Here is a 26360-nt window from a genome sequence, read left to right as displayed (position 1 = left end):
ATATGTCCCAGAATGTTGTTAGGTTCCAGACTATTCCAATATGTCAGCCACGGTAAAAATCCAACGGGGAAAACATACAATGACTTGCGGAAAACTCGTAGGTCTATCTGGCCCAGATACAGCGAACCGTTAAAGTAATACGATATGGTGTTTAAGCTTTAACGGGAAAAAAATAAAAATACCGTATGTAAACTATCCTCCACGTTGTTTTCCCATGTATTCAACGGCTTCATCAGGCGAGTCGAGGTAGACCCTCTGTCCCTGTCTATCGGTGATGCGAAGCCTTGCAGGAGATAACAGTGTGGGTTTGAACCTTTTCACAAAAAGTTGAGACATCACTGCCTTGTAGTGGGCTCGTAAACCCACAACTTCCCGGCAATAATCCTCAAAGAAGTAGATTGGTACCTCTTTGTATTTCAGGATGCCTTTCACTTTGCGCGTCTCCCGAATAATCGCTTCTTTTATTCTGACCTGATGTAGGATAGCCATAACCACCCTTGGTTTGCCGTTGTTGTCGTTTTGGTTTCGGGGACCCCATCCTGTAGCACTGGTCCACTTCAGGTGTTGTAGAAAGAATATTTCCCAGAATTTGATATAATACTGTCGCAAACTCTTCGGGTCGTGCGCAGCTCACTGACTCATCAAGTCAGTGAATATACGGATATTCAGTTTACGGGATTGATACTCGAGATCGAATATTTTAGCCTTTAATTCCTCGTAGTTCTCCTCAATTTTATTCTTTGTATTCTTGTCGTTTCCATCTATGGTCACGTCAATCTGATCGAGTCTCTGCGTGTTTTCCTCCAAGCCGGCTTCTACTGCTGCAGTGCGATCGCTTTGTTTACCAGCCGCTGCCCTTAGCTCTTCGATGTTGGCTTTGATAGCTTCTGTGTTAGCTTCCACTTTATTGGTTAATGTTTTTATTAGCTTAGCAATAAAGATATTCTGAGTTTCCAGAGATTCTGACGCAGATTCTATATCTGCGGGGGTTGCAGTGGTGGTAGATGTAGCGGCAGCCTCTTCTTTGGACTCTATTTCTCTTGCTCTCTTACGCACGGTAGCCAAACCCTCAGTCGGTTCGTTTTCGGCTGATTTAGGACCCTGTTTATCTTTCTTTGGTCCCATCTTGATTCTTTAGGTCGATATAGTTAGTTGAAAATATCAGTTGACATATACGTCAAGGTTTAAACGCATTGGTGGTATAAAAATAGGCTTTTAAAAGCTAAATAAAAAAAAACGGGAGAGGAGCTATTTCCACATGCGACTTACTCCATGGTCGGGCAAGTCCGGAAGTCCAACCTGTTGAAACATAAACACAGTACTACAGCGTGTATATTGTATATTATACAAAAACCCTTGAAATGTTATGAAATGATAAATGCTTAGACAATTTGCATTTAAAAAGTTTATTAAAACAGATGAACATGGCAGTGGTATGAAGAAAAATACAAAGACAAATATTAAAGCTCAATATCCCCATTCACACAAAGCTAAACTAAATTAAAACCTTATATACAATATAATCACACAGCCCTAAACACAGAAAACATCACTATAGAATTTCATAAGATTCATATTCATAAAAATAAAAACATCTTCAATTCTTCATAACTTCACTTCTCAAATCCACTTTAGGTAGTTGTAAAACATCTTCTTTATACGATTCTATGGTCAACATATTAACTTGCTTCTGTAGACCTAAAGCATAATTTGAGTGCTATAGATTGTGCCATGCATTCAAACCTGAGATTCAGTGTTATTTTGCCAGTGTCCTGACGTCAAATTGGATGTTTTAAGGGGAAGATTAAGTTCAATTGCTTTTTGGTACTACAGTATAGACAAATGAACATCACATCACGACAATAACACACTTCTGTGTAGAGAACTCCAGAGGCTCAGAGATATTATGTTACTACTAGCTAGAAGTGATATGTAGGTTATGTTTGTGAATAACCGGTTTAAACTGACACTGTTACTGATGATGGGCTAAGTCATCAACAATATTTATTTATATTTAATGCCGATATTTATGTCTTTCTACTAGTACCCTGCCCATACATGCTATCAGTATCTCCAATTGGCTAGCTTAAGAACTGTGCTTGCTGCTAAAATAATCTCCAGTTGGCTAGCTTAAGAACTGTGCTTGCTGCTAACAGTATCTCCAGTTGGCTAGCTTAACTAGTTCAGCGCCAGAGGTCGCTGTGGGCGTATGGCCATGTGTACCAGCGCTGTAATGAATACATGCCGGTGTTTGCAGTGCTAAAACTATATTAAATATTATAGCTGTGGATCTAATAATATAGTCGATTGTCATTGAGTTTCTTCCGGTCAAGATGCAAAAAACTGAAATTTTTTCATCAATACATTCCCGTTTTATACCGTGGTGAATATGAGTATAGTTTTAGAGTAATTCTGTGTAATCCCAGGAAACGCAGCTAAACAGCGTTTTAGTGCATTTCACTAGGAATCGTGCCATTCCTCACTTGGATCAACAATCAATCTGAAATCAATGCTAGATTATCGGTATTATGTTTCAACATGCATGGATGAAAGGGTGGGGGGGGGTTTCTATGCTTCGATCGTCACCAACTGAATACGTTAGACACACGATCTGATCGCGGGGAAGGAATTATCGGAATATTCCAATTATCTGATCGCCATTCCAAGTTTTGATGTCGGTCATGTTGCCAAGATAATCCACCAAAACACATGAATCCACGTTGCTCGAGTCTCCCCAATCCATGTGTTATAAACGTTACTCATGCCCGAGAAGGAAAACTCGGACCGGACTTCTTAGACCGACGTACAGCCCAAGCCAGAGGGTTTCCAATGACGTGCAATAGTGGCCGCAAGGCGGCGGTATTGGACGTTTGCGATCTCAGACCCATTCCCAATGATAACATCAGGCTGGATGGATGGATTATGAAGGGACATATCGAATAAAAGAAATAACGATGAAAACCCGACTTTTCTCGGGTTTGGCGCCCAACGTTCAGCAAGTTAACCCGACTCTCGGGTCTGGCGTCCAATGTGTTAAGAACTGTGCTTGCTGCTAACAGTATCTCCAGTTGGCTAGCTTAGAACTGTGCTTGCTGCTAACAGTATCTCCAGTTGGCTAGCTTAAAACTGTGCTTGCTGCTAACAGTATCTCCAGTTGGCTAGCTTAGAACTGTGCTTGCTGCTAACAGTATCTCCAGTTGGCTAGCTTAGAACTGTGCTTGCTGCTATCAGTATCCCCAGTTCGCTAGCTGTGACTGTTCTTGCCGCTGTGCAGTTCTCTACCCAGAAGTATTGCCCAGACCTTTGTTTACCAACAAAAGTAAACATGTTTCAAGTGTGGCATTAGCAAATACTGCAACAGGAAACATATTTATGTCTGAAGTCTGAAACGGGTCTATAGAGAACATTCAGTTTTTACATGTGAGGCTGGACAGGTTCATTAGGACTTGTATGTACTGTAAGATCACAACAGGGTTCTGAACTAAGCACTCTGGGGAGAATAGCAGTGGGTAGATGGTACCATCTTAAGGCACACCAGTGGTTTAAATGGTATACTCTGAAGGGACACTAGTGGTTTAAATGGTATCCTTCGAAGGCACACTAGTGGTTTAAATGGTATCCTCTGAAGGGACAATAATGGTTTAAATGGTATCCTCTGAAGGGACACTAGTGGTTTAAATGGTATCGTTCGAAGGCACACTAGTGGATTAAATGGTATCCTCTAAAGGGACAATAATGGTTTAAATGGTATCCTCTGAAGGGACACTAGTGGTTTAAATGGTATCCTCTGAAGCAACACTACTGGTTAAATGGTATCCTCTGAAGGGACACTAGTGGGTTAAATGATATCCAGTGAAGGGACAGTAGTGGTTAGATGGTATCCTCTGGTGTATAAACCACTAGAATCAAATGGTCACTTGGTGAACTAAGAGGAAGTGATAACCTGAGTAAAAATATCTTAGCCTTTTCACCAGGGTCATCGCTAGAAGGTATCCACATTTATTGATTTTGTACCTTAAAAGTTGTTCATAAACCGAACCCTTACCATAGCCGTATTTGAGACTTAACCTATAATGGAGATGACCAAAAAAAAGTAACCTTCTAGCCACGACCCCCTAGACTAGAGTGAGGAACCTTCAATCGGGTGTGGAAGAGAAAAACAAGAAAAAAACAAGAATTATAAACTCACACAAGGACACAGTAGTGGTTAAATAGGAGACTCTAGGAGAACAATGGTGGTTAAATAGGATACTCTCTAGGTCCTAGAGAGTATACTATTTAACCACCATTGTTCTTCTAGTCTCCTATTTAACCACCACTGTTCTCCGGACCTAGAGTCTCCTATTTAACCACCCGCCACCACCACCCGGGGCAAGACCACCCGCATTTCATTGTATACTCGTATGCCGTGACAAATAAAACTCTTGACTTGACTTGACTATTTAACCACCACCATTCTCCTAGATAGTCTCCTATTTAACCACCATTGTTCTCCTAGAAAGACTCCTATTTAACCACTACTGTTATCCTATAGAGTATCCTATTTAACCACCATTGTTCTCCTAGTCTCCTGTTTAACAGTAGTGGTTAAATGGGAGACTATCTAGGAGAACAGTAGTAGATCAGAGTAGTCTAGACTTTAGGAGAACAGTAGTGGTTAGATGGTACAGTAGACTCCAGGAATACAGTAGCGGTAATATAGTAGAATGCAAGAGAACAGTAGTGGTTAGATTGTAGAGCTTGGGGCATAGCAGTTAAAAAGGCAACAGATATTACAAATGTTTTTTCCACCAAATTGTTCAATAAACTACTGAAAATTGCTTAGCAGCATCTCTACACCTTCACCCTCATTGAGATGCAAGTATCTATGAATATGTGAATTGTTAACAAGCACCCATTGATATTTACCAGGTATTCCAAGTCGGCAGCTTATATTATTATGTTAATACCTACTCAGCGTTCTGTGTACATTACCAAATATTGGACCATGATATGTTCAACCTATTAGTGACATCACACATGCAACTCAGATTTCAGGGAAGCACAGAGAAGCTCTCGCTCTCCAGGGGAAGAATGTGAAAAAGGTGCTGCATAAATAACAATCTGAATAGTCAAAGTAAAAAAGTGAAAGGAGGGTATCTTTAAAGGACCGAGTGTAGACCCACTCTGAACACTGTGTGACCAGGTCTTTAAAGGACTGAGTGTAGACCCACTCTGAACACTGTGTGACCAGTTCTTTAAAGGACTGAGTGTAGACCCACTCTGAACGCTGTGTGACTGGGTGTAGAAAGGAGTGTTCTGTCCTCAGCCTCATCTCTTGGGTCAGTCAAACTCAGGCATACACTTACAGCACCCCGCCACGCGACCCTGAGGTTTGCTGCGTCTCTGCTGGGGGCTGGAGTCCAGCAGACCATCCATATAGTAACCATACTCACTGATGGCATCTTCAACACGAGTTATATACAGCCAACTGGCTATCACTCCAAAGAACTAGATAGAGAGAGGGGTGGGGGTTGGGGAGAGCGAGCGAGAGAGAAAGAGAGGGGATAGAGAGATGTCGCAAGAGAGAGGGGATAGAGAGGGTGAGAGAGAAGGGAGAGAGAGAGAAGGAGAGCGGGAGAGAGAGCAAGAGAGAGAGGGGATAGAGAGGGTGAACGAGAGATGGAGGGAGAAAGAGGGAAAGAGAAGGGGGATAGAGATGGAGGGAGAAAGATATACATTAGTTGCTTACGGTAGAGGAGAATTTTCCTACATTTTCATATTCAGAATAATGTTTTAAATGACATTGAATTATTTTGCCCTTTATCATTTGCTCCCATCCCCCAATTTAGTCATTATGGAAATTCCCTCCTGGTCGCTGCACTGCCCTACTGTCGGTCTGGGGAGGGTGTAGACTGTCCTACTGTCGGTCTGGGGAGGGTGTAGACTGCCCTACTGTCGGTCTGGGACCGCATCCCCGACCGCCAAGAACCTTGGTGTTGTCCTCGACGACCAGTTGAACTTCTCTGCTCACAACCAGAACCTGCAGATTCCTCCTGAGCAACGTCAGAAGGATCCGCCCCTTCCTGACAAAAGAAGCCACCCAACTCCTCGTCCAATTAACAGTCATCTCCCGCCTCGACTACTGCAACGCACTGCTCGCTGGCCTCCAGGCCACTGCCACCAAGCCTCTTCAACTCATTCAGAACGCAGCGGCCCGCCTGATGATGATCTCAAACCTACCGAAGTCGGCCCATGTCACCCCACTTCTTAGGGACCTGCACTGGCTCCCCATTGCTGTACGAATCCGCTTCAAGGCCCTCGACCTGGCATACCGTGTGGCAAAGGGAACCGCTCCCGCCTACCTCCGGTTGATGGTCTCTAACTACACACCCTCAAGACCCCTACACTCTGCATCTTCTGGCCGTCTCAGACCTACAGTACTCCTATCCAAGCTCCGGGAGGGTCATCAAAGAGAAGTCGCCTATTCTCAGTCCTTGCCCCACAATGGTGGAATGAACTACCCACCCCAATTAGGACAGCTGAAACCCGTCCAATCTTTCGCCGTCGACTAAAGACGCACTTCTTCAACCATTATCTGAAAAAAATAAAAATAAATCTAACCCTAATCTAATCTAGCACTTCTCCTAATAAACTAACCTACACTGTAGTATGCAACACTTTGATGAACATTGTTACTCCGCTGATAAAGTTGTACCCTTCCTGATGACTTGTCGTACAGAACTTGTAAGTCGCTTTGGATAAAAGAGTCAGCTAAATGACTAAATGTAAATGTGTAGACTGCCCTACTGTCGGTCTGGGGAGGGTGCATACTTCCCTACTGTCTGTCTGGGGAGGGTGCAGACTGCCCTACTGTATGTCTGGGGAGGGTTTTGATTGATTTAATTGATTGAACATTTTATTAACAGATTGCAGAATGGGTACAATACAGTACAGCTCAATACACACAATTGCTGAGGGGATGCAGACCAGAGAAAGACTTTCGCCTTGTTTACATCAGGGTCCCCCATTTTCAATTCATCATAACATATATGACATACATGACATACAGATAAGACAGTACTGCTACATCTATACATTTATGACATACCAGATTTACAAATACAGTACTGTTTGTGATACAAAGAGTGTCTAAAAAAGAGCGTATATACATTTGACGAATAAACTGTACATTGGAGGAGGTTGGGTAGGTGGGGTGGAGGGGGGGGTTGGGTAGGTGGGGTGGGGTGGTGGGGGGAAACTGTACATTGGAGGTGGTTGGGTGAGTGGGTGGGGTGGGGGTAGGGGGTGGGGGGAGGCGGGGTAACTGTACATTGGATTATCCACGAAACCTTACGTGGTCCCAAGAAGAGGGTCTTGTGTATTATTGGGTTAGGACATTTACTGTACATTGGAGGGGGTTGGGTTAGGACATTTACAGGGGCCAGTTTCGAATTGCAGTCTCCCGTAGGTGCTCTTTGAGAGTGGTTTTGAAAGTGGGTAGTGATTCTCATTCCTTTACAGCTGTGGGTAGGGTGTTCCACATTGATGTGGCATAATTGCGAAACATGTTTTGTCCCTTGTTTGAGCCGAATCTGGGTTTCACATGATTGCTCCCTCTATATCTATCTAGGTCTTCCTCGGACGGGCCCTCCATCGGTGCTTCCAGTCATCCCGATACTCCATGCATCTGGCTAGCTCGCCAGTGCTTTCTGTTCCCGCATCTCTCCTGAGTACGTCCACGTAGGTTAATGTGGGACGTCCTCGTGATCGATGCCCGTGTGTTGGTTCCCACAGCACAAGTTTGCTGGTTGGCATCTCATGGTGTCTCTGGCAGTGACCTGCCAGCCTCATTCTCCTGACTGCCACTTTATCGCTCACCTTTAGCACCCCCCCATTCCCTCTGGTGTTGTGGTTGTGGTATTCACTGACCTTTGGGAAGTAATTTGACCTGTACATGGGTACCTTAGTCGTGTAGTGTATCTTGTAGACCAGGCCCATTGCAAGTTGCTGTACTCTGTCGTCTACTCTAAGCCATCCTAGGTTGTCAAAGTGGGCAGGGGTGAGGTGGGTTCTAGGAGTAAGGTCAAGCAGTAGTCTGACCAGTTTGTTTTGTGATGTTTGTAATTTAGTTTTTAGCACCTTTGAGGTGCTTTGGTACCATGAGGTGCAAGCATAGTCGTAGTACCCTTGAATGAGTGCTCCTGCCAGAGTCTTCAGGGTATTCTTGTTTACCAGAGAGGAGATCCGGTACAAGAATCTAGTTTGTCGGTTGACTTTTTATTACATTGGATGCCATTTTGTCACAGGAAAGATTTGCCTCTAGGATGGAACCTAGGTATGTAATTTCATCTTTCCTTGTGACAATATGGTCACCCACTGTAACTGAGAAGCTGTCAGTCTTGCTGAGTTTGTTATTTCAACCGAAGAGAATGGACTGTTTTACCCAGGTGTAATGATAGTTTGTTATCAGCGAGCCAGGGGCAGATTCTGCCTAATTCAGAGCTGAGGGTTTTTTCAACCTGTAACTTGTTCTTGTCAGAGACCAGCAGGGCTGAGTCGTCTGCGAAGAGGAACAAGTTGCAGTCACAAGCTGACGACATGTCATTTGCATAAATTAGGAACAGTAGCGGTCCTAGTATGCTTCCTTGTGGAACACCACAGCTCACTGGGAGGGGGGGGGGGGATAGGGTACCGTTTACCTCCACCATCTGTTCTCTCCCCTCCAGGTAGGATTGCATCCAGCTCACTGATAGACTATCAAAACCAGTTGCTTTTAGCTTGTCAATCAGAATGGAGTGATTGACAGTGTCGAAGGCCTTTTGTAGGTCCAGCATGACCATGCCACAGTATTTGCCCGCGTCCACCTCTTGTTTGATGTGGTCGTTCAAATAGAGAAGGCTGCAGAATAGTGGAGACTGCCCTACTGTCTCTGATACAGTCGCCAGCTACTTATTTTACGCTGCTGAGCGACCAGGACTCATACCCCACCATCTTTCTAGTGAACACTGCTAATTGTGTCCATAGGAACGACTTAGAAACCTCATCATACATTTTGTGAACAGTTGAAGGTCATACTCTACTTTACTATTTTATGCAATGTATGTAAATTATAGCTAATTTATTGCACTGCTCTTATTCTGTCTATTTTATACTCATTCCATGTCTGCACTTTATTTGAATGATTTTAATGTCAGAAATCTATCATAATCAATAAGAAATCTATTACGATATTTTAAAAAGTATATATCTTTTTTAGATATTTTAATAACCTAAATCTATTTAAATGTTATGTCTATTTTGTGTCTACATCACTGCTGTGAAGCACTTTGGGCTACAATTATTGTATGAAAGGTGCTATACAAATAGTTTAATAATATTATTATTATTATTATTACTTCCATGTCATCATTGCTTCAGGGTGAAATAGACATAAGTTAGACCGGCACCTGTTACAAGTAATGTATCATAGTGTGTGTGTGTGTGTGTGTGTGTGTGTGTGTGTGTGTGTGTGTGTGTGTGTGTGTGTGTGTGTGTGTGTGTGTGTGTGTGAGTGTGAGTGTGCGTGTGCGTGTGTGTGTACCTGTGGTAGTAATATTCCCAGCAGCAGAGCAGCCATGGTCTTGTAGTTATCCATCAGCCAGATGAACACAGCATCAGTACAGCCTCTGATATGGATGATGTCCAACACATCTAGACGCTGACAGAATACAACATTTTAACTAGTTATAATCATCACTATCATTATAATCATCATTGTCACAATCATACTACTACTAATACCACTACTATTAATAATACTAATGATGATAATAATAATAAATTACTTACCTCTCGATCCAACACCTTGTACCCACATAGCGTGTTGGCTACCTCATTAGGCTGATAGAGAGAGATAGAGATAGAGATACAGATAGAGAGAGAGAGGGGCAAGGAAAAATAGTTACATTAGGTCATTCTGACACCACAGAGGGAGATAAACAGACAAATAGACATACAGACAGATTGACAGCTCATGATTATCCATTTAATCTAGTATTGCGTTTTAAAATCTTATTTTCTTGTGCTAGTGATGTGAGGTCATTTCACCTGCTGTTCATATCAACTCAACTTGCTTCAAGACATTTACTGAAACGAGAGACAAGTCTTGAAATCAGGCAAACCACCATGTTTCAACATTTAGCTTGTTGTGAGAACATACTTGAAAACATAGATTAAACTATATTAAATTAAATAAAACTACATACTGTGACGACCCTCCCCCACACTGTGTTGTCTTCCTCGGGGAAGGCTCGTCAGCTAATTGGTGCACACCTGGGCCGGGGTGTCCCAGGCAGGATATCAGAGAGAGGCTGCCTCTGATCTCTGGCGAACTCCCCATTTGTTTTTGGTTCTTTGTTTGTCTGGTTGCTGTTGGTTGATTATTTGGTTCTTTGGTCATTTGGCTGTTACTTTTGGTTAATTTGTTTTGGTTGCTTTCTTTGCTTTTACACCTACACATTCATGCTGCACATACACACATCCACACACTTCTGATACACTGATACTCATGTATATTGGCTGCTCCTTTAAATTACTGATAATAAATTCTTTGTTATTTCTTAAATTGTGCCTGTGTCTCCCTATTCTTGTTGCGAGCTTGAGCCAGTTCGTAACACCAGATCGCCTGGAATACTTTTTGCGACGCCAAATTCAGTATGCAGTAAAGGAATATAGCATCAGCCAATGGACATATCGATCTACCAGATGGCGATCAAATAACTGGGAAATTCTTTTTGGAATCCAACCGGCCACAGGTAAGAGCGGTTTGACGTAAATTTCAGCCTGCTCGGGCCTTGTTCTCATAGCCATCCACCCGGTCAGCGTATGTTGTTGCAATAACTAATGCCATTATTGGTAATCAATAATCAGAAACGACCCCCCCCCCCCCCCCCATTCATGCATTCATGGTGGAACATGATACCGATCATATGCATTTTGATTTTTAACTCTAGGTTGTGTAGGGCCGAAACGCCAATCGATTTAACATTATTAGCTTAGCGCCCTATAACTAGCCTTGCAGGAATTACCCCAGACCATTCCGATATAACGTTCATATTCACGACGCTATAAAACGGGAACGTATTGATGAAAAAAATATTTCTTTATGGCATATTGAAGGGAAGGTTTATACTGTCAATTGACAATGACAATGGACACATAGCAATAATATACAATATAGATTTAGCTCTACAAACAACCTCACGCACAGTGAAAAGTTGTAATGCAAAGCTGGCATTCTAGAATGGGGCCCGTCTAATCGAAATGGCCCTGAATGTGTTAACTAGGGCCCTATGGAATCAGTTTTTATCTTTTCCTGTTTTCGGATATGAATTTTACTGTTTTCGGATTTCCCTGTTTTTAATTTTCCCGTTTTCGGATTTCTCCGATTTTATATATTTTTCCTTTTGGATTTAACAAAAACAAAACTATACAAAATTATGTTTTTAACTAACTTTAATAATGACTTTAACAGTACATCTGCAAACAGTGTAGTTCAATGTTCAGTGCCAGTTAGGTTATGAGGTTGCTTTTTTTCAATTAAAGGATAACTCCACTATTTTGGGAAATTAGCTTATTTAACATCTTCCCTGGAGTTAGACAAGAAGATGCATACCTTTTTTGTCTCTGTGCGTGCATTTTAGCTTTGGGAATAGATGCTCCGTTAGCATAGCTTAGCTTCATCACTGGAAGTGAGGCAGGACAGTAGCCTTACAGTGCCTTACAGTGTATTGCAAGGTCTGACATTGACCAAACTTGATATGCATGACCTTGGTGGGCTCTAGGTCAACTCCTGAAAAGGGGGTCAATGTCAGACTTTGCAATCAAAAGTTAGGGGGCTAATAACCCTTGCCATAATTTCAGTGCGCCCCTAACTTTTGATTGCAAGGTCTGACATTGACCCCCTTTTCAGGAGTTGACCCAGAGGGTGTTCGGACATTTACGGGGGCCAGTTTCGAATTGCAGCCTCCCGTAGGTGCTCTTTGAGAGCGGGTAGGGATTCAAATTTCTTTTTACAGCTGTGGGTAGGGCATTTCACATTGATGTGGCATAATTGCGAAACGTGTTTAGTCCCTTGTTTGAGGCGAATCTGGGTTGCACATGATTTGTGGAACTCCCTCTGGTGTTGTGGTCGTGGTATTCACTGACCTTTGGGAAGTACCTCGACATGGGTACCTTAGTGGTGTAGTGTATCTTGTAGACCAGGCCCATTGCAAGTTGCTGTACTCTGTCGTCTACTCTAAGCCATCCTAGGTTGTCAAAATGGGCTGGGGTGAGGTGTGTTTTAGGAGTAAGGTCAAGCTAGGGCGGCTGGGTAGCGCAGTGGAGAATGCACTCGGCTACCACCGCAGAGACTCTGGGATCGAATCCAGCTGTCAGCTGTACCTCCGGCTTGGTCAGTCGTCCCTACTAACACAATTGGCAGTGTTAGCGGGTGGGAAGCTGGCGGGGTATGTGTCCTGGTCATTGTAAACTGCGGTTCCTACTGGTCGGTCGGGGCGCCTGTTCAGCAGGGAGGGGGTCGGGGGGAAATAGCGTGAACCTCTGCACGCGTTACATTCCCCCAGTGAGAGTCCTCGCTGTCGGGTGAAAAGAAGCGGCTGGCTAACTCCATATGTATCGGAGGAGGCATGTGATAGTTCTACACCCTCCCTAGGCCGACAGTGGGACAATGCGCGTAACGACCAGGATGGGAATTGGCATAACGACTAAATTGGGATGGGAGCAAAAATACAGAAAAAGTGAGAAAAGAAAAATATTAGAAAAATAAAAAAGGAGTAAGGTCAAGCAGTAGTCTGACCAATTTGTTTTGTGATGTTTGTAATCTTGTTTTTAGTGCCTTTGAGGTGCTTTGGTACCATGAGGTGCAAGCATAGTTCTATATCGTATTAGCTTCCGCTCAGCGTCATCTGCACACATCTCACTCCACTGACGTGCACTGAATAAAAACTTCACAATGTACCTTTACATACCAACATCCGTCTGGCCACACCCCCATCTGCTACCTACATAAGCAGGGGTGGGGCCACACACTCATCTCCTTCTCAAATTTCACCCCAAGAGAGTGCCTGTATACCAATCACTTGACGTGGGAAATAAAGTATTTATCTGAAGAAAGGAAGAACAAGGAGATACGTTGACATTATTTTTATTTTCTCTCTCACGATTTTCGAGAAAATACGGCGATAATGTCTTCGTCACTGGAGTGTCTGGAAGATGATGATCATTCTGACCTCCACTGGCTTTTTCATATTAGGGGCTCGCGTCGCTGATATACTCCCCACCTGCAGTCCTCCTTGCTGCAGCTGGATAGGTATTGAACCTCCCGTTATACAGCTGGACTGTGGGAGGCACCGGCTGTTGTGATAAACTGGTTGCTTCCGAGCTGGGTGAGTAATGTTTTGCTTGCGAGCACCAGTTGTCTGCTAATGCTATGGGGGTTAGCTGACAATTTTACGAAGGCCGGCCCCAGATTGGGGTCCTCTGCTCGCTTCTTAGGCGGCGGACGGAGGGTCCTGATCTGACGCCCATGATGGTCAAACTAGTGGGCCGCGACCGAGACCTGGTTTGAACCCGGGATTCTCTGGACAAGCGGATGCTTCTCTGTCCCGTGCAGGCCCCATCTTTCACATGAATGTGAGAGTACACCATAAACACGAGGAAATGTGGGTATGGATCTTCTTTATCGGTAGTTCCATGCTCAAGTCGGCTGCAGCCCGAATGGGAATTGTGCCGACTCCGCTGTATGTCTGGTAAATCACCGTTGAAAACTGTGTTTGACATTTCTTTTTCTCTTCTCTCTTAGGATGAGGAGGGTTTCAGGCGGCGGCCTGTCTGAAGTGTGGCTTGTTATGTCGTTGTGTACAGTTCAGGTGATAGCTGCTTAGCTTGCGTGCTAGTTGTGGCCTACTGTTAGCCAGTCAGCTGTTAGCTGCGGCGCTAGCTCGTTGTGTTCACTAGGCTAGGAAACGTTAGCTTGTTGCTATCAGTCGGGCGGCTGTTAGCTTAATGCTACACTGTTGAACGTCGCTGTGAGTATAACATGCCTTAAACACTCTGACTACGACGTCATCTTTGACAGAGGATGTTAGTCGACCCTACACCGGGTGCCATGCCAGCGAGGACTTCGTCAACATGGAGAACGGCGGCTGGGTGACGTAGCGGACATTACCCTCGTCACCAACGCAGGAGATGCCGGGTTCGACTTCGGTGTCCCGTTAACCAGTGTTGCAGTCCTCTCGGCCTGCGCTCAGGGTGGAGGTAGGAGTCCTGACCGGACTTTAAACACTTCTTCTTTCCTTCCCTTCTAAATGTTTTGTAATAACGATGTTTCCAAAACGTGTGTTGCTGCAATACATTGAGGATACGACGCGTGTTGTGTGTGAATTGTCTTGTCACTGGTATAGCTTCTCTCTACATAGAAAATCGGCATTGTTTTTTACATGTGTAAAAATGAACTGGTTAGTTGTGATGAGAACATGTGTGTTCATGTAACGTTTGTAACGTGGGTGAACTCACAACTAAGTGGGTTAATTAACCTGTGAAGCTATGCTTAGTGACATGTGATTGAGGAATGAATCCTTCTCAGCCTGTGATGACAATGAACAGCATGTTCACATATTAACAGGGGTACCTGTTCAACCTGGTCGTATCAAGGGTAAGGTAGGAGGGGTGACCCCCCCCCCCCCCCCCCGGTTTTTCCCTGGGGCTTCCCCCCCTCCTCTCAGACCTGTTTGTTTACAATATATTGTGTCACTGTTTGTGGGGATACAATGTAACCCTCAGCTTAAGCTGCTGGGGTTGTGCGTCTGGTTGAGACACGATTCTTTTTCTAGGGAAAAGGTTGTTTGGTCACTAGGGAGTTTCCTGGTCCCACGCCCTGAAAGATTGGGCGTGTGCACAGCGGAAATTCCCCCGCCATAGAGTACGTCACTGAGCGCGTTTCTATTGGTAAGACTTCCGTGAGTTGTTCAGGTTCCATGTTATGGATCTGTTTCAGGGAGTTGTCAGAACCTCCTCCTCACGAAGCTCCTCCTCAGGGAGAAGTGCCTTCTGTGAGTTCGGACCCTCCTTCCCAGTGAGGGAGCCTCCTCAGAGTTTCAGAGCCTCCTCCTCAGATTGTCAAGGTGAGTAGAACTTCAAAAAGGAGTTCTGCTCTATTGTATGTGTATTCGATTCAATTCGATTATTGAGTGTGTATTGGTTCAGAGCCTCCTCATCGGAGAGTCCTAACCCAAGTGTTACATAGCTCAATGTTGCAATATTTCTTTTCAATCTATACAGCTCGCGTGGGAAGTCTCTCTGGGGGTTCCCTGTCCTCTCCTTTTTGGAGTAGGTGGACGGGGTATTGTTTAGGGTTTCCCTGACTCCTCGCCTTACAGGTCTGTTGAGTCATGGGTTTCCCCCTGTCATAGGGGTACGTCGCTCACCGTCCCCTCTTATGAAGTGTGGTTGACGGGGTGGTGTTTCTCTCAGCCGCGTCGCATGGGACCCATGTCCGTATTCTTTTAAATTTTTTCTGAAAAAATGTAAAATAAAAAAAAGGGGCTTCTTGTCGTTCCCCAGGCGGCTTGGAGGAACGGTGTCTGGTGTCTTGTTAGATTATCCATTGATGTGTTTTGGGTCTCGACGCGTACATAGTGCTGGCTCTGGGTGTTTCTGATAGGAATCACGCATGAGGCTGGTGCGCCTTGGTTGCTCGTTATTAAAACGGCGTTTTTATAGGGCAACTGAGATGGAGTTTGTCTCTTCCGAGCGCCAGTTTACTAGGTTTGTCTCGACGAATTCTCGTTCATATCTGGGGGATGTTAACGGAATAGATCAAAGCATAGGTAGAGGGGTTTCACGCCCTTGGGGCGGGCCACTGAGCGCGGTTCGAATGGGACTGTCTGGGTGGCGCCCTCTATAATGTTTTAGATCGACATGCGTACCTACCCCCCTCTCCTGGAGTGGGGATGTCGGCGTAATTAGGGCACAGGACTGGTTCTGGTCACGCTGGTCCAGGTCAGTTAACCCGTTGTCCGCCGGGGACGCAGATCTTCTGTTCTGGTACCCTGAGGGACTTGTGCTTTTTTCAGGGGAAAAAATGCCGGGTCGGCCCGGGTGTCACAGGGTTGGGCGTTATGGAGACACTGTTGTTTGGTACATGTTGTACCTTGTGCTGTCATGAAGGGGCTTGGTTCTCCATTCTTTTCGCCCCTCTCTTCTCCTGCTTAAGCATGGCTGAGAGGGGGCTGTTGAGGTGGTTTTTATAGTACTCCTCTGGCATCCCTGTGTACGTCCTGGTCCGCCGGGCCCGGTCCGAAGTCGTTTTCCTCGACCCGTAGGCCTGGGATAACCCCTTTTTGAAAACTGAAACACTTGTACTGCGGTATAGCCAGTGTATACCCGCAGGTGTGTTTGAGTTTTTTCCTGAGGGGTTATAGGAACAACCACCGCATGAAGAGGGTGGTTGATTCCCTGGTGTGTTGGAGCGGAGTCAACTCCCGGGTTACCCGGTTGAGTGTGCCCCTGCACGTTCATGACGTCTGCCAATCGTGTGGAGGCTTTGACATGGTGCTCAAACAATGCCAGCATACGCCCCTTCCGCCGGGGTGCTGTTTTCAGTTGACCCCGTTGGCGCCTGTCTCGTCCGCAGTGCTCCAGGCTCGGGTCAAGTGCCTGCTGCCTGGATTGAGGGATCGGCCTCTTCTGGAGGTCGTCTCCCCGGTGCGCTGCCTGCTCCCGCTGTAGTGTAGCCTCTTAAGTGCTTCGAGTTACAGCCATGCTGACTGCCTGAGTATGCCAGGATCAGTGTGCCAGGCGGCGTGCTAGTGGGGGGAAGGGCCTGCTCTTGGATGGGCCCTGTCCGAATACGCTGGCGATATGGGGGGCTGTGTCACTAGTGACCGCCTGGTGAGGTCTTGATGCTGTGGCGTCATTGGCCTCTCAGGGCCCCCTTTTTCCGGGGGGATCCAGTCCCTTCTGGGTCTGGGTCTTCCTTCGCGCTCCGCTGCTATGGCCTTGCCACGGGGTTGAGTTTGCTCTTGACCCCGTGATTCTGGGGGCGGTAACGAGGTTTGTTCCTTCCGTTCGTTCCCTGGTGGCATACGGGTTGTGCGTGTGCGCAGTCGTGGGGTCAAGCCACGGTCTGCTCACCCTGTGCGTTGAGTTGCTCGAGTTCCTCTTCGCACGGTCGGATCCGTCTCCCTCCCGTCCTCCAATAGGGAGGGTATCCCTCCATTAGGGAGGGTCGGGGGGCTCGGTCCTCCCTGGTTCCGATGGTTGTGGGGGGCCTCAGCGGGGTACATTTGTCGAGCTTCAGCTCCCGCTCAGCTCCCCTTGTGCAGATGACGCTGAGCGGAACCTAATACGATATAGAACGATAGGTTATGAATATAACCGTAGTTCTATGAGTATTAGTGACGCTCAGCGTCTAGACGCCACTGCGGCCCTTGATCTTACCTTGTGGTGAAATGATTGAGAAGGAGATGAGTGTGTGGCCCCACCCCTGCTTATGTAGGTAGCAGATGGGGGTGTGGCCAGACGGATGTTGGTATGTAAAGGTACATTGTGAAGTTTTTATTCAGTGCACGTCACTGGAGTGAGATGTGTGCAGAGGACGCTGAGCGTCACTAATACTCATAGAACTACGGTTATATTCATAACCTATCGTTTACCAGAGAGGAGATCCGGTACAAGAATCTTGTTTGTTGGTTGACTTTTTTTATTACATTGTTTGCCATTTTGTCGCAGGAAAGATTTGCCTCTAGGATGGAATTTCATCTTTCCTTGTGACAATATTGTCACCCACTGCAGGGCTCCAGACTAACTTTTTACATTGGTTGCACCAGTGCGCCTAACTTTTTCGTTTAGGTGCACCAGCACATAATTTAGGTGCACCCAAACATTTCCACTGCGCCTTTTGCCGCTGCAATAATACATTTTAAGTGTTACCTTTACCATTACCTTTTTTGTCAGTTTCCATACACATTAGTAATTTCTTAAGATGTTATGTAAATTATTGTAAAAAATAACATTGTATTACAGTTACACTTCACTCCTTTAATCCTTCACTTTTATGTCTATTTTAACACATTCAGCTCAGCTCCAGTTAGAGCTGTCCCCAAGCCTGTTTTTGGGATTCGAACATTCGCCAGGGTTTTTCGAACGGATGTTCGAACCATCGTTTTTAATCATGCAAACAATTTGCTCCTAATTAGGGAGGTGTAGTCTGACGTCACTTTGGACCGTCTGCGAGGTCCACCCGTATAGGGATTTATCTTTGGGAAAATGGATTATTGGCTATTGTAACAATTCTACCTCATGAACATTTGGAAAGCTTTCCATTTTTGCAATTACTTGCGAATATTTTCATGTTGAGCTATAGATTAGGTTTGGGCGGTATCATTTTTTTCATACCGTCATACCTTGCTGACATAATACCCCGGTATGGGTATTATGACGGTATGACTTTAATTAATTTTCATCAGTGGGGGGGGGGGGGGGGGGGGGGAAGCTAACAATATACTCGTTATCACCATACATAACGCTTATATTGAAACACGTTGACATTAGGGCCGTTCTTTCAACCTAAAAGTGCACTTTCTTCAACCTCGAACCTAAATTCCTTAGCAACCCCTGTTACCAAGTAAACAAATCACAGAACGATCGCTAGTTAGTTAGCACCAGCCAGGTATCAACGTTAGCTCCCGGAACGATAGCTAGTTAGTTAGCACCAGCCAGGTATCAACGTTAGCTCCCGGAACGATAGCCAGTTAGTTAGCACCAGCCAGGTATCAACGTTAGCTCCCGGAACGATAGCAGTCTGTGACGTCACGGTATTGAGAATCATACCGGCGGGATCTCGAAATATCCTGGTATACCGTAATACCGTCATAACGCCCAAGCCTACTATAGATGTATGTTTCTAGTGTCCTATATTATATGTTACTTTGTTTCTCGCAGGCGCAGTAGTGCACCACACAGTACATGCCCCCAACGCACAGTACAGGCCCCCAACGCACAGTACAGGCCCCCAACGTACAGTACAGGCCCCTCCTATGTATGGGGCTGCGGCACTGCAGATATACCCTACTCTGGCAATGGGCAAATACATTGTGTTTTCAAGATGGTGGACCGGCCGGAAACAGCAATCATCTAACCACTACACCTCCCTATACTAATAGTCTTTCGGGTATTTTATTTTGAAAATGGCCACTTCCGTCCGCACCTCAAACCAGCGTACTGTTGAGTCTTGACTTTAGCTAAGTTTAGGCACATAGCGCACATTGCTGCGGTTGAGTAGTAGACGTACCTACTTACTGGTCACGGGAGGGTTGAATAACGTTTTAATGATAATCCATTTTGTGAATACATTTGTTGGCCGATGGCTCCTTCTATCTTACGTTAGCTAAAGCTAAAGGGCTGCGCTCTAACGTTACATAGCTTAATTAACATGCATAACATACCTGTAACGTTAAGCAGCTTGTGTTCTGCTGGGAAAGCATCACTGCATACACTTTGTTTAATCCAAACGTCCATTTGGAAACGTTGCATTATGAAACCAGTATGAGAGACACTGTGCTTATTTATCGTTTCAATTCAGAAAGTTGATGCTCACATAGCTATTGTGTTTATTTGTCATTCAGCCAATACGAATTTCAGGGTGATGATCAGAGCCAATCAGAGGCAGATCGGGGCTGGTCCTTGCAGAATGCACGTGTTATAGCCAATCAAAGGCAGAGATTTTTATTTTTTAGAATGCACATGGCCACGGGGAAAAAGACGCTACACACACACACACATACACACAGACAGACAGACCTGCTGGGAGCACCAGTGCGACAAGGGAAAACATCCAATCGCACTGCACTGAATTTTGGTTGCAAAATGCCGAGTTCCGAGGTGAGGGCTTTTTCAACCTGCAACTTGTTCTTGACCAGCAGGGCTGAGTCATCCACGAACAGGAAGTTGCAAGTCCCAAGCTGACGACAGGTAATTTGCATAAATTAGGAACAGTAGCGGTCCTAGTATGCTTCCTTGTGAAACACCACAGCTCACTGGGAGGGGGGTAGTGTACCGTTTACCTCCACCATCTGTTCTCTCCCCTCCAGGTAGGATTGGATCCAGCTCACTGATAAACTATCAAAACCTATTGCTTTTAGCTTGTCAATCAAAATGGAGTGATTGACAGTGTCAAATGCCTTTTGTAGGTCCAGCATGACCATGCCACAGTATTTTCACACGTCCACCTCTTGTTTGATGTGGTCGTTCAAATAGAGAAGGCATGTCAGTGGAGTGGGTTGTTCCGAAGCCAGATTGGAATTCGTAGATTCGATTTTTTTCCACTAGGTACTTTTCGACCTGTTCGTAGACATTTTCTTCCATAACTTTCAAGATGGAGGTAAGAATAGAAACAGGGCGGTAGTTGCCTGGGTCTAATTTGCTGCCTTTTTTGTGCAGGGGGGTCACTCTCGCAATTTTGGGGACGTGTCCCTGTTTTATGGAGAGGTTTATTATGTGTGTGATGACTGGGGTGATGGTGACATCTGTTTACTGCTCAGTTGCTAAGATAATACTGAAATGATAGGCAAACCTTTAAAACAGAAGTGTTAGAAACCAATACTCTGACTGTCCAACCAGAAGTGGGCAAATTGTGTTACATTGAAAACCAAGGCTGACATGGTGATTTCAAATAACACTCACAGTCATGGTTAAAACACAAAAATAACTAACTGGGTTTAAACACACTATAACATGAATGGAGACAATAAACCATACAATTATAACCTTTGCAACACTTAACAACTATTAGTCAAGTCAAGAGTTTTATTTGTCACGGCATTCAAGCATACAGTACAGTGAAATGCGGGGGGTCATGCCCGCAGCGATGTGCAACACAAGTAATAGACAGGAATAGGACATTTGTGCAATAATACAATGCAATAATACAAGTAATAATAATAACAATAATAACAACAGTTATATGTACATAAAGTTTACAAGAGCATGGTAAGACATGCTAAGGTCCTGCGATAGTGCATACACAGTTAGCCACGGATGAGGCACTGGGTCTATACTATGCAATCTACAGTTATACTATGTGTCCTTATGCTAGCTTGCTATATCCTTCGGTTTACTATACAAGAACCTCTCCCGTACTTAAAAGTGACCTTTTCCATTGTGTAAGGTGTCCGTTGAGTGTGGGCGTATGCAGCATGTGTGTGTGTGTGTGTGTGTTCATGCTAAAGTGACTGCTTAGTGTGTGAGCGTATACAGTGTGTGTGTGTTGTGTGTGTGCTCATGTGTGCTTGTGTGTGGAGAGTTCAGTGTTCAAGATTCTGATGGCCTGGGGGAAGAAGCTGAGCCGAAGTCTCTCTGTCCTAGTTGCTGGTGTTCGCAGGCGTTTGCCTGACCGCAGCAGCTTCAACAGGCTGTTGTTGGGGTGGTGAGGGTCTTTCATTATTCTGCAGGCTCTGGATTTGCACCTCTTGTTATATAAGGCCTGCAGGGGTGGTAGTGCAATAACCGTGGTACGCTCGGCTGAGCGCACCACTCTCTGTAGGGCCTTCTTGTCCTGTGCCGTGCTGTTTCTAGGGCTGTCCCCGACTAAGGATTTGGATGGTCGACTAGGATTGGCCAAAATTTGCCGTTAGTCGACTATTGGTCGACTAAAAAAAAAAAAAAAAAAAAAGAAGTATAATTTTTTATTTATTTTTTATCATTCCATTTGGGCTGTGGAGTGTGGGGGGTGCTTAATGTCTGAAGGAGTCGACTGAAGGCTTCTTGTCCTCTGCAAAAGCATGCAATTGGTCCACTGATGTGAGGTTTTGTCCGCTGCTCACCTACTCGCTCTGTTCCTTTAAGCCTGTTGCTCACCTACTCGCTCTGTTCCTTTAAGCCTACTGTTAATCAATTGCATTCTCCTCACCTCACTAGCCCCCACCCTCGCGTTCGTTTGCTCTTCAGCAACCACACCCTTGGACTACCTGTCATTATGTGTTTGATTGGTCTGGTGCCGAACACACACTTTTAGTTCAAGTATCAATTACCTTCTCGCACCTGATGTGCATTCTAATTAGTTCCCCTGTGGGCTTTAAGTATCTCGCTCTCCCCTCAGTTCCTGTCGGGTCGTGCCGTATCATTCCGTATCATATTCTCTATCACCAAGACTCCTTCGGGAGGTCCTCTGTCTGTTTATGCTGTTTTCATCTCCGGCGTGAGATGCGCTCCAGCCTTCGCCTCCTGTCGCCGTTGCCTGAGGGAGACACTGGACTGCGCTCTCTAAACTTCCACGGGAGGTATCCCAGTGTTCCACTTCAGACCTCCGCGCAGCAGACGTCCTGACGCGCATCCAGACCTCCGCGCAGCAGACGCCCAGACGCGCATCCAGACCTCCGCGCAGCAGACGCGCTCTTCACTCCAGACGCGCATCGCTTCCTAATACTCTACGGGAGGATGCGTCTCTCCGAGCCGGCGCGCTCTTCCGCGCAGACGCGCTCTTCACTCCAGATGCGTCCTCCGTACCGGCGCGTACTCCAAGCAGACGCGCACCCCTCAGACCTCCGCGCCAGATGCGCCCTCCGTACCGGCGCGCACTCCAAGCAGTCGCGCACCACTCAGACCTCCGCGCCAGATGCGCCCTCCGTACCGGCGCGTACTCCAAGCAGTCGCGCACCACTCTGACCTCCGCTTGGACAACCGGTTCCCCGTGGCGACGCGCTCGCCCCGTTTTGATCCAACTCTCTTTACGCACAGCGCCTGGGTGAGTTTTTATGACTGTCTGTGATCCTATTCGTTTTTTGTGTGTTTAATGACACTGAAGATATCCAGCTTTTTGTCAGACTGTCACTCACCCAGCGTCAGCTTTTTGGATAGTTCATTGGGATAATCTTTGGCCTTAACATCGCTCACTGTGTGTATACTCACCGAAGATATTATTCACTTGGATTTGTATTTTGGGACTTCACTCACAGTGTGTATATACACTGAAGATTCTGTCACTTGGATTACTCTGTTTTTGGGACAAGTCACCTCTCCTGTCACCTGCTCTGTTCCCAACTGAACTCTGAGCTAACCCGCTCCCTCTCTCCCTCTCGGTCCCGTTTACCACCCTCGGAGATCTGCCGAGAGAGATCTGCAGAGCGGTTCTGTCGTCCACCGTCTGCTTCCTCAGACGAACCATCCCGGGAGAAGCTGCAGAGCAGCAACATTCATTAATGCTTGTGTTCCAAGGCCTTACCCTGTTTTCTCTGTCCCAGTATGCAGCTCCAGCCCTCGCCCTGTTCCAAGGCCTTACCCTGTTTTTCTCTAGTCCTCCTAGTCCTCCCTGTCTAGTCCCTCCAGTCCTCCCTCTCCCCAGCCCACCTCCGCGGGCCTCTGTCCCTGTTTCCCCACTCTAGTCCTCCTAGTCCTCCCTGTCCCCAGCCCGCCTCCGCGGGCCTCTGTCCCTGGTTTTCTCCTCCTAGTCCTCCCTGTCCAGTCCTCCTAGTCCTCCCTGTTTCCTTCCTTGTCCCTTGCCCCGGCCCTGTTCCGTTAGCCCTTCCGTTAGCCTTCCCTTAGCCTTCCCCTTAGCCAGCTCGCCTCTTAAAGGCACTGTACCTTTCCCTTCTTGTTATCCAGTAATTTGTGTTCTCCCTTAAAGGGACAGTGCCGTTTTTCTTTGTTATTCAATAAATGCCCAGTTCTTGGCTTACTCTCATACCTGTCTTGTGTTGTGCGATTGGGGTCGGTTACAAACCATAACAACTGATGGATGGATACATCTTGATATTTGTCTAGTATAGTGTGTTCATTAGATGGGTGAATTCCTCTTTCAGTGCCTCTGTGCCTGTTTTCGTAGGCAGTTAGCCTCTGGTATGCGTGCCATTAGCGTTAGCCACGCTTCTATGCCTCTTTTCTTTTGAAAAAAATTATAAAAAAAAATTAAAAATGTATAACAAAAAAAAAAAAAATTTTTTTTATTATATTCGACTAAGAGGTTGGCCAGTCGACTATGGCCCCTTTCGACCGATTAGTCGACTAATCGATTAATAGGGGTCAGCCCTAGCTGTTTCCATACCAGGCAGTGATGTTTCCAGTCAAGATGCTCTCTACAGCTCCGGATTAGAAGGACTGGATTATCTTTCCCGATACTTTGAACTTCCTTAACTGTCTCAAGTGGTAGAGGCGCTGCTTTGCCTTCTTTACGACTGAGTCTATGTGTGTTGTCCATGTCAGGTCCTCTGAGATGTGGACCCCCAGGTACTTGAAGCTGCTCACCCTGTCCAGTGTCCAGACAGCCCTGGGGGGACCCGATACTCAGGGTGATGGTGTTGGAGGTCTGACCCCCCACCCTGACCGCCTGGGGCCTTTCACTCAGAAAGTCCAGTATCCAGGCGCTCAGAGCGGGGCTCAGACCCAGCTCGATCAGCTTGTCCACCAGTCTGGTGGGGACTATGGTGTTGAACGCTGAGCTATAGTCAATGAACAACAGTCTCACATAGCTCCCCTTCTGGCAGTCTAGGTGAGAGAGGGTGCTGTGCAGTACTTGGGAGACCGCATCGTCAGTGGACCTGTTTGGCCTGTATGCAAATTTCATAGGGTCCATATAACTGGGGAGGGAGGCACAAATGTAATCCTTAACCAGCCTCTCAAAACACTTCATGACCACAGAGGTGAGTGCCACCGGTCTGTAGTCATTAAGACCTGTTGGGGAGGGTTTCTTTGGTACCGGTATTATAGTAGACACCTTGAAACAGGCAGGGACCACAGACTCCGCCAGGGATAGATTAAATATGGTGGTGAACACAGGGGATAGCTGGTTAGCACAGGACTTAAGTATACGTCCTGTTATCCGATCTGGGCCAGCTGCCTTTCTGGTGTTCACCCGCATACATGTTCTTCTCACACTGTATTCCATCAATGAGAGAGTGCCCCCGCCCCCCAGCGGATGCCCCCCCCCCCTCCACGACAGCCGGCGCGTCAGTGACGTCGCTAGCCGGTGAGCTAGCGTCGCTACTGTCTGCGCCAAACCGAGCGTAAAAGGAGTTGAGCTGGTCCGCGAGAGAGGCGTTGGCATTCTCCATTGAGGGGGCGTTGACTTTGTAGTCAGTTATCGTCCGCAGTCCTTGCCATAAGCCTTGTGTCGTTCTGGGCCATTTGTGCCTCCATCTGATCAGCATACGTCCTCTTAGCAAGTTTAACTGCCTTGCGCAGGGTATAGACTGTCGCCTTATACTCCTCCATGTTTCCTGTTGCTCTGCCCAGGTTATAAGCAGTGGTGCGGGTTTTCAGAGCTGCTCGGATAGTACTGTCAACCCACGGTTTCAGGTTCGGGAACACCCTCACTTTTTTCGTGGGGACAATACTATCAGCAAGTGTTGTTATAAAACTAACAACCACCTCAGCGAACTCGCTGACGTCACTGGCGCTTCTCTGGAACATTTCCCAGTCGACGTCCTCGAGTGCATCCTGTAGCATGGCCTCTGATTGGTCGGACCACTGTTTTTACCTCAGGTGACACGACGGCGTCCCGTGATCTCTGCCTGTAGGCAGGAATAAGTAAAATGGCGTTGTGGTCAGGTGTACTGGATTCTCCAGCTAAAGGAGGGGCCGGTACTGCCCTGTAACCGGCTTTGAATGGGGTGTAACAGTGGTTGAGCGTATTTCCTCCTCTTGTGGAGCAAGCGATGTGCTGAAAAAAGTGTGGCATCACTTTCTTCAGGTTTGCTTGATTGAAGTCGCCAGCTACTATTATGGCTGCATCTGGATGTTTAATCTGTTGTTTGGTTAGGTGTCCTTGTAGATCCGCCAGTGCCCTGGCGGTGTTGGCTTGTGGAGGAATATATACCGCCGTCATGATAATGGCGGTGAATTCTCTGGGGAGGTGAAATGGGCGACATTGAACTGACAAATGATCTAGGTCCAGTGAGCATAAACGGGACAGAATCTTTGCCTCCTTCGGATTGACCCAGTTGGTCAGAAGAAGTAGTCCTCCTCCAACGCTCTTGCCGGACTCTTCAGTACGATCTGCTCGAAAGACTGAGAAGGACTCGGACAGAGATATTATGTGGTCCGGAGTGGATGCTTTGAGCCATGTCTCCGTAAAGCACATAATATTGCAATCCCTCACGTCCCGGTCGAAACGGACCCTTGCGCGCAGATCGTCCATTTTATTCTCCATGCTCCGGACGTTTGCCAGCAGGATTGAAGGGATACCTGGACGGTAAGGAGAACCTTTCAGTCTCTCCTTTATTCCACTTCTGCATCCTCTGTGTTAACGTTTGGTCGCACGGGTCGGCCATTGTCGTTGTTGTTGTCGCGCCGAATCTCCGGTGGCCAGCCTTGGCAAAAAGTGTTGTTAAACCCTTCTTTCAGGC

At 46.3% G+C, this 26360-nt stretch overlaps 1 protein-coding gene across 1 annotated transcript in view; it reads right to left on the bottom strand.

Moving 5' to 3' along the window:
- Positions 1-1390: 1390 nt before the first annotated feature.
- tspan15 (tetraspanin 15) overlaps positions 1391-26360 on the bottom strand; it is a 193768-nt gene continuing 168798 nt past the window's right edge. Inside the window, exons 6-8 of the mRNA XM_084307917.1 lie at positions 9811-9861; positions 9563-9679; positions 1391-5490 (exon numbers count right to left, since the gene is read on the bottom strand). Of these exons, the coding sequence (XP_084164043.1) occupies positions 5323-5490; positions 9563-9679; positions 9811-9861 (336 nt within the window). The 3' untranslated portion in view covers positions 1391-5322. The remainder of the gene's footprint in view (positions 5491-9562; positions 9680-9810; positions 9862-26360) is intronic.

The sequence above is a fragment of the Notolepis coatsorum genome (assembly GCF_963971535.1).
Source record: "Notolepis coatsorum genome assembly, chromosome: 2".
Taxonomy (NCBI): domain Eukaryota; kingdom Metazoa; phylum Chordata; class Actinopteri; order Aulopiformes; family Paralepididae; genus Notolepis; species Notolepis coatsorum.
This window is presented reverse-complemented; position numbering and strand designations above follow the sequence as displayed.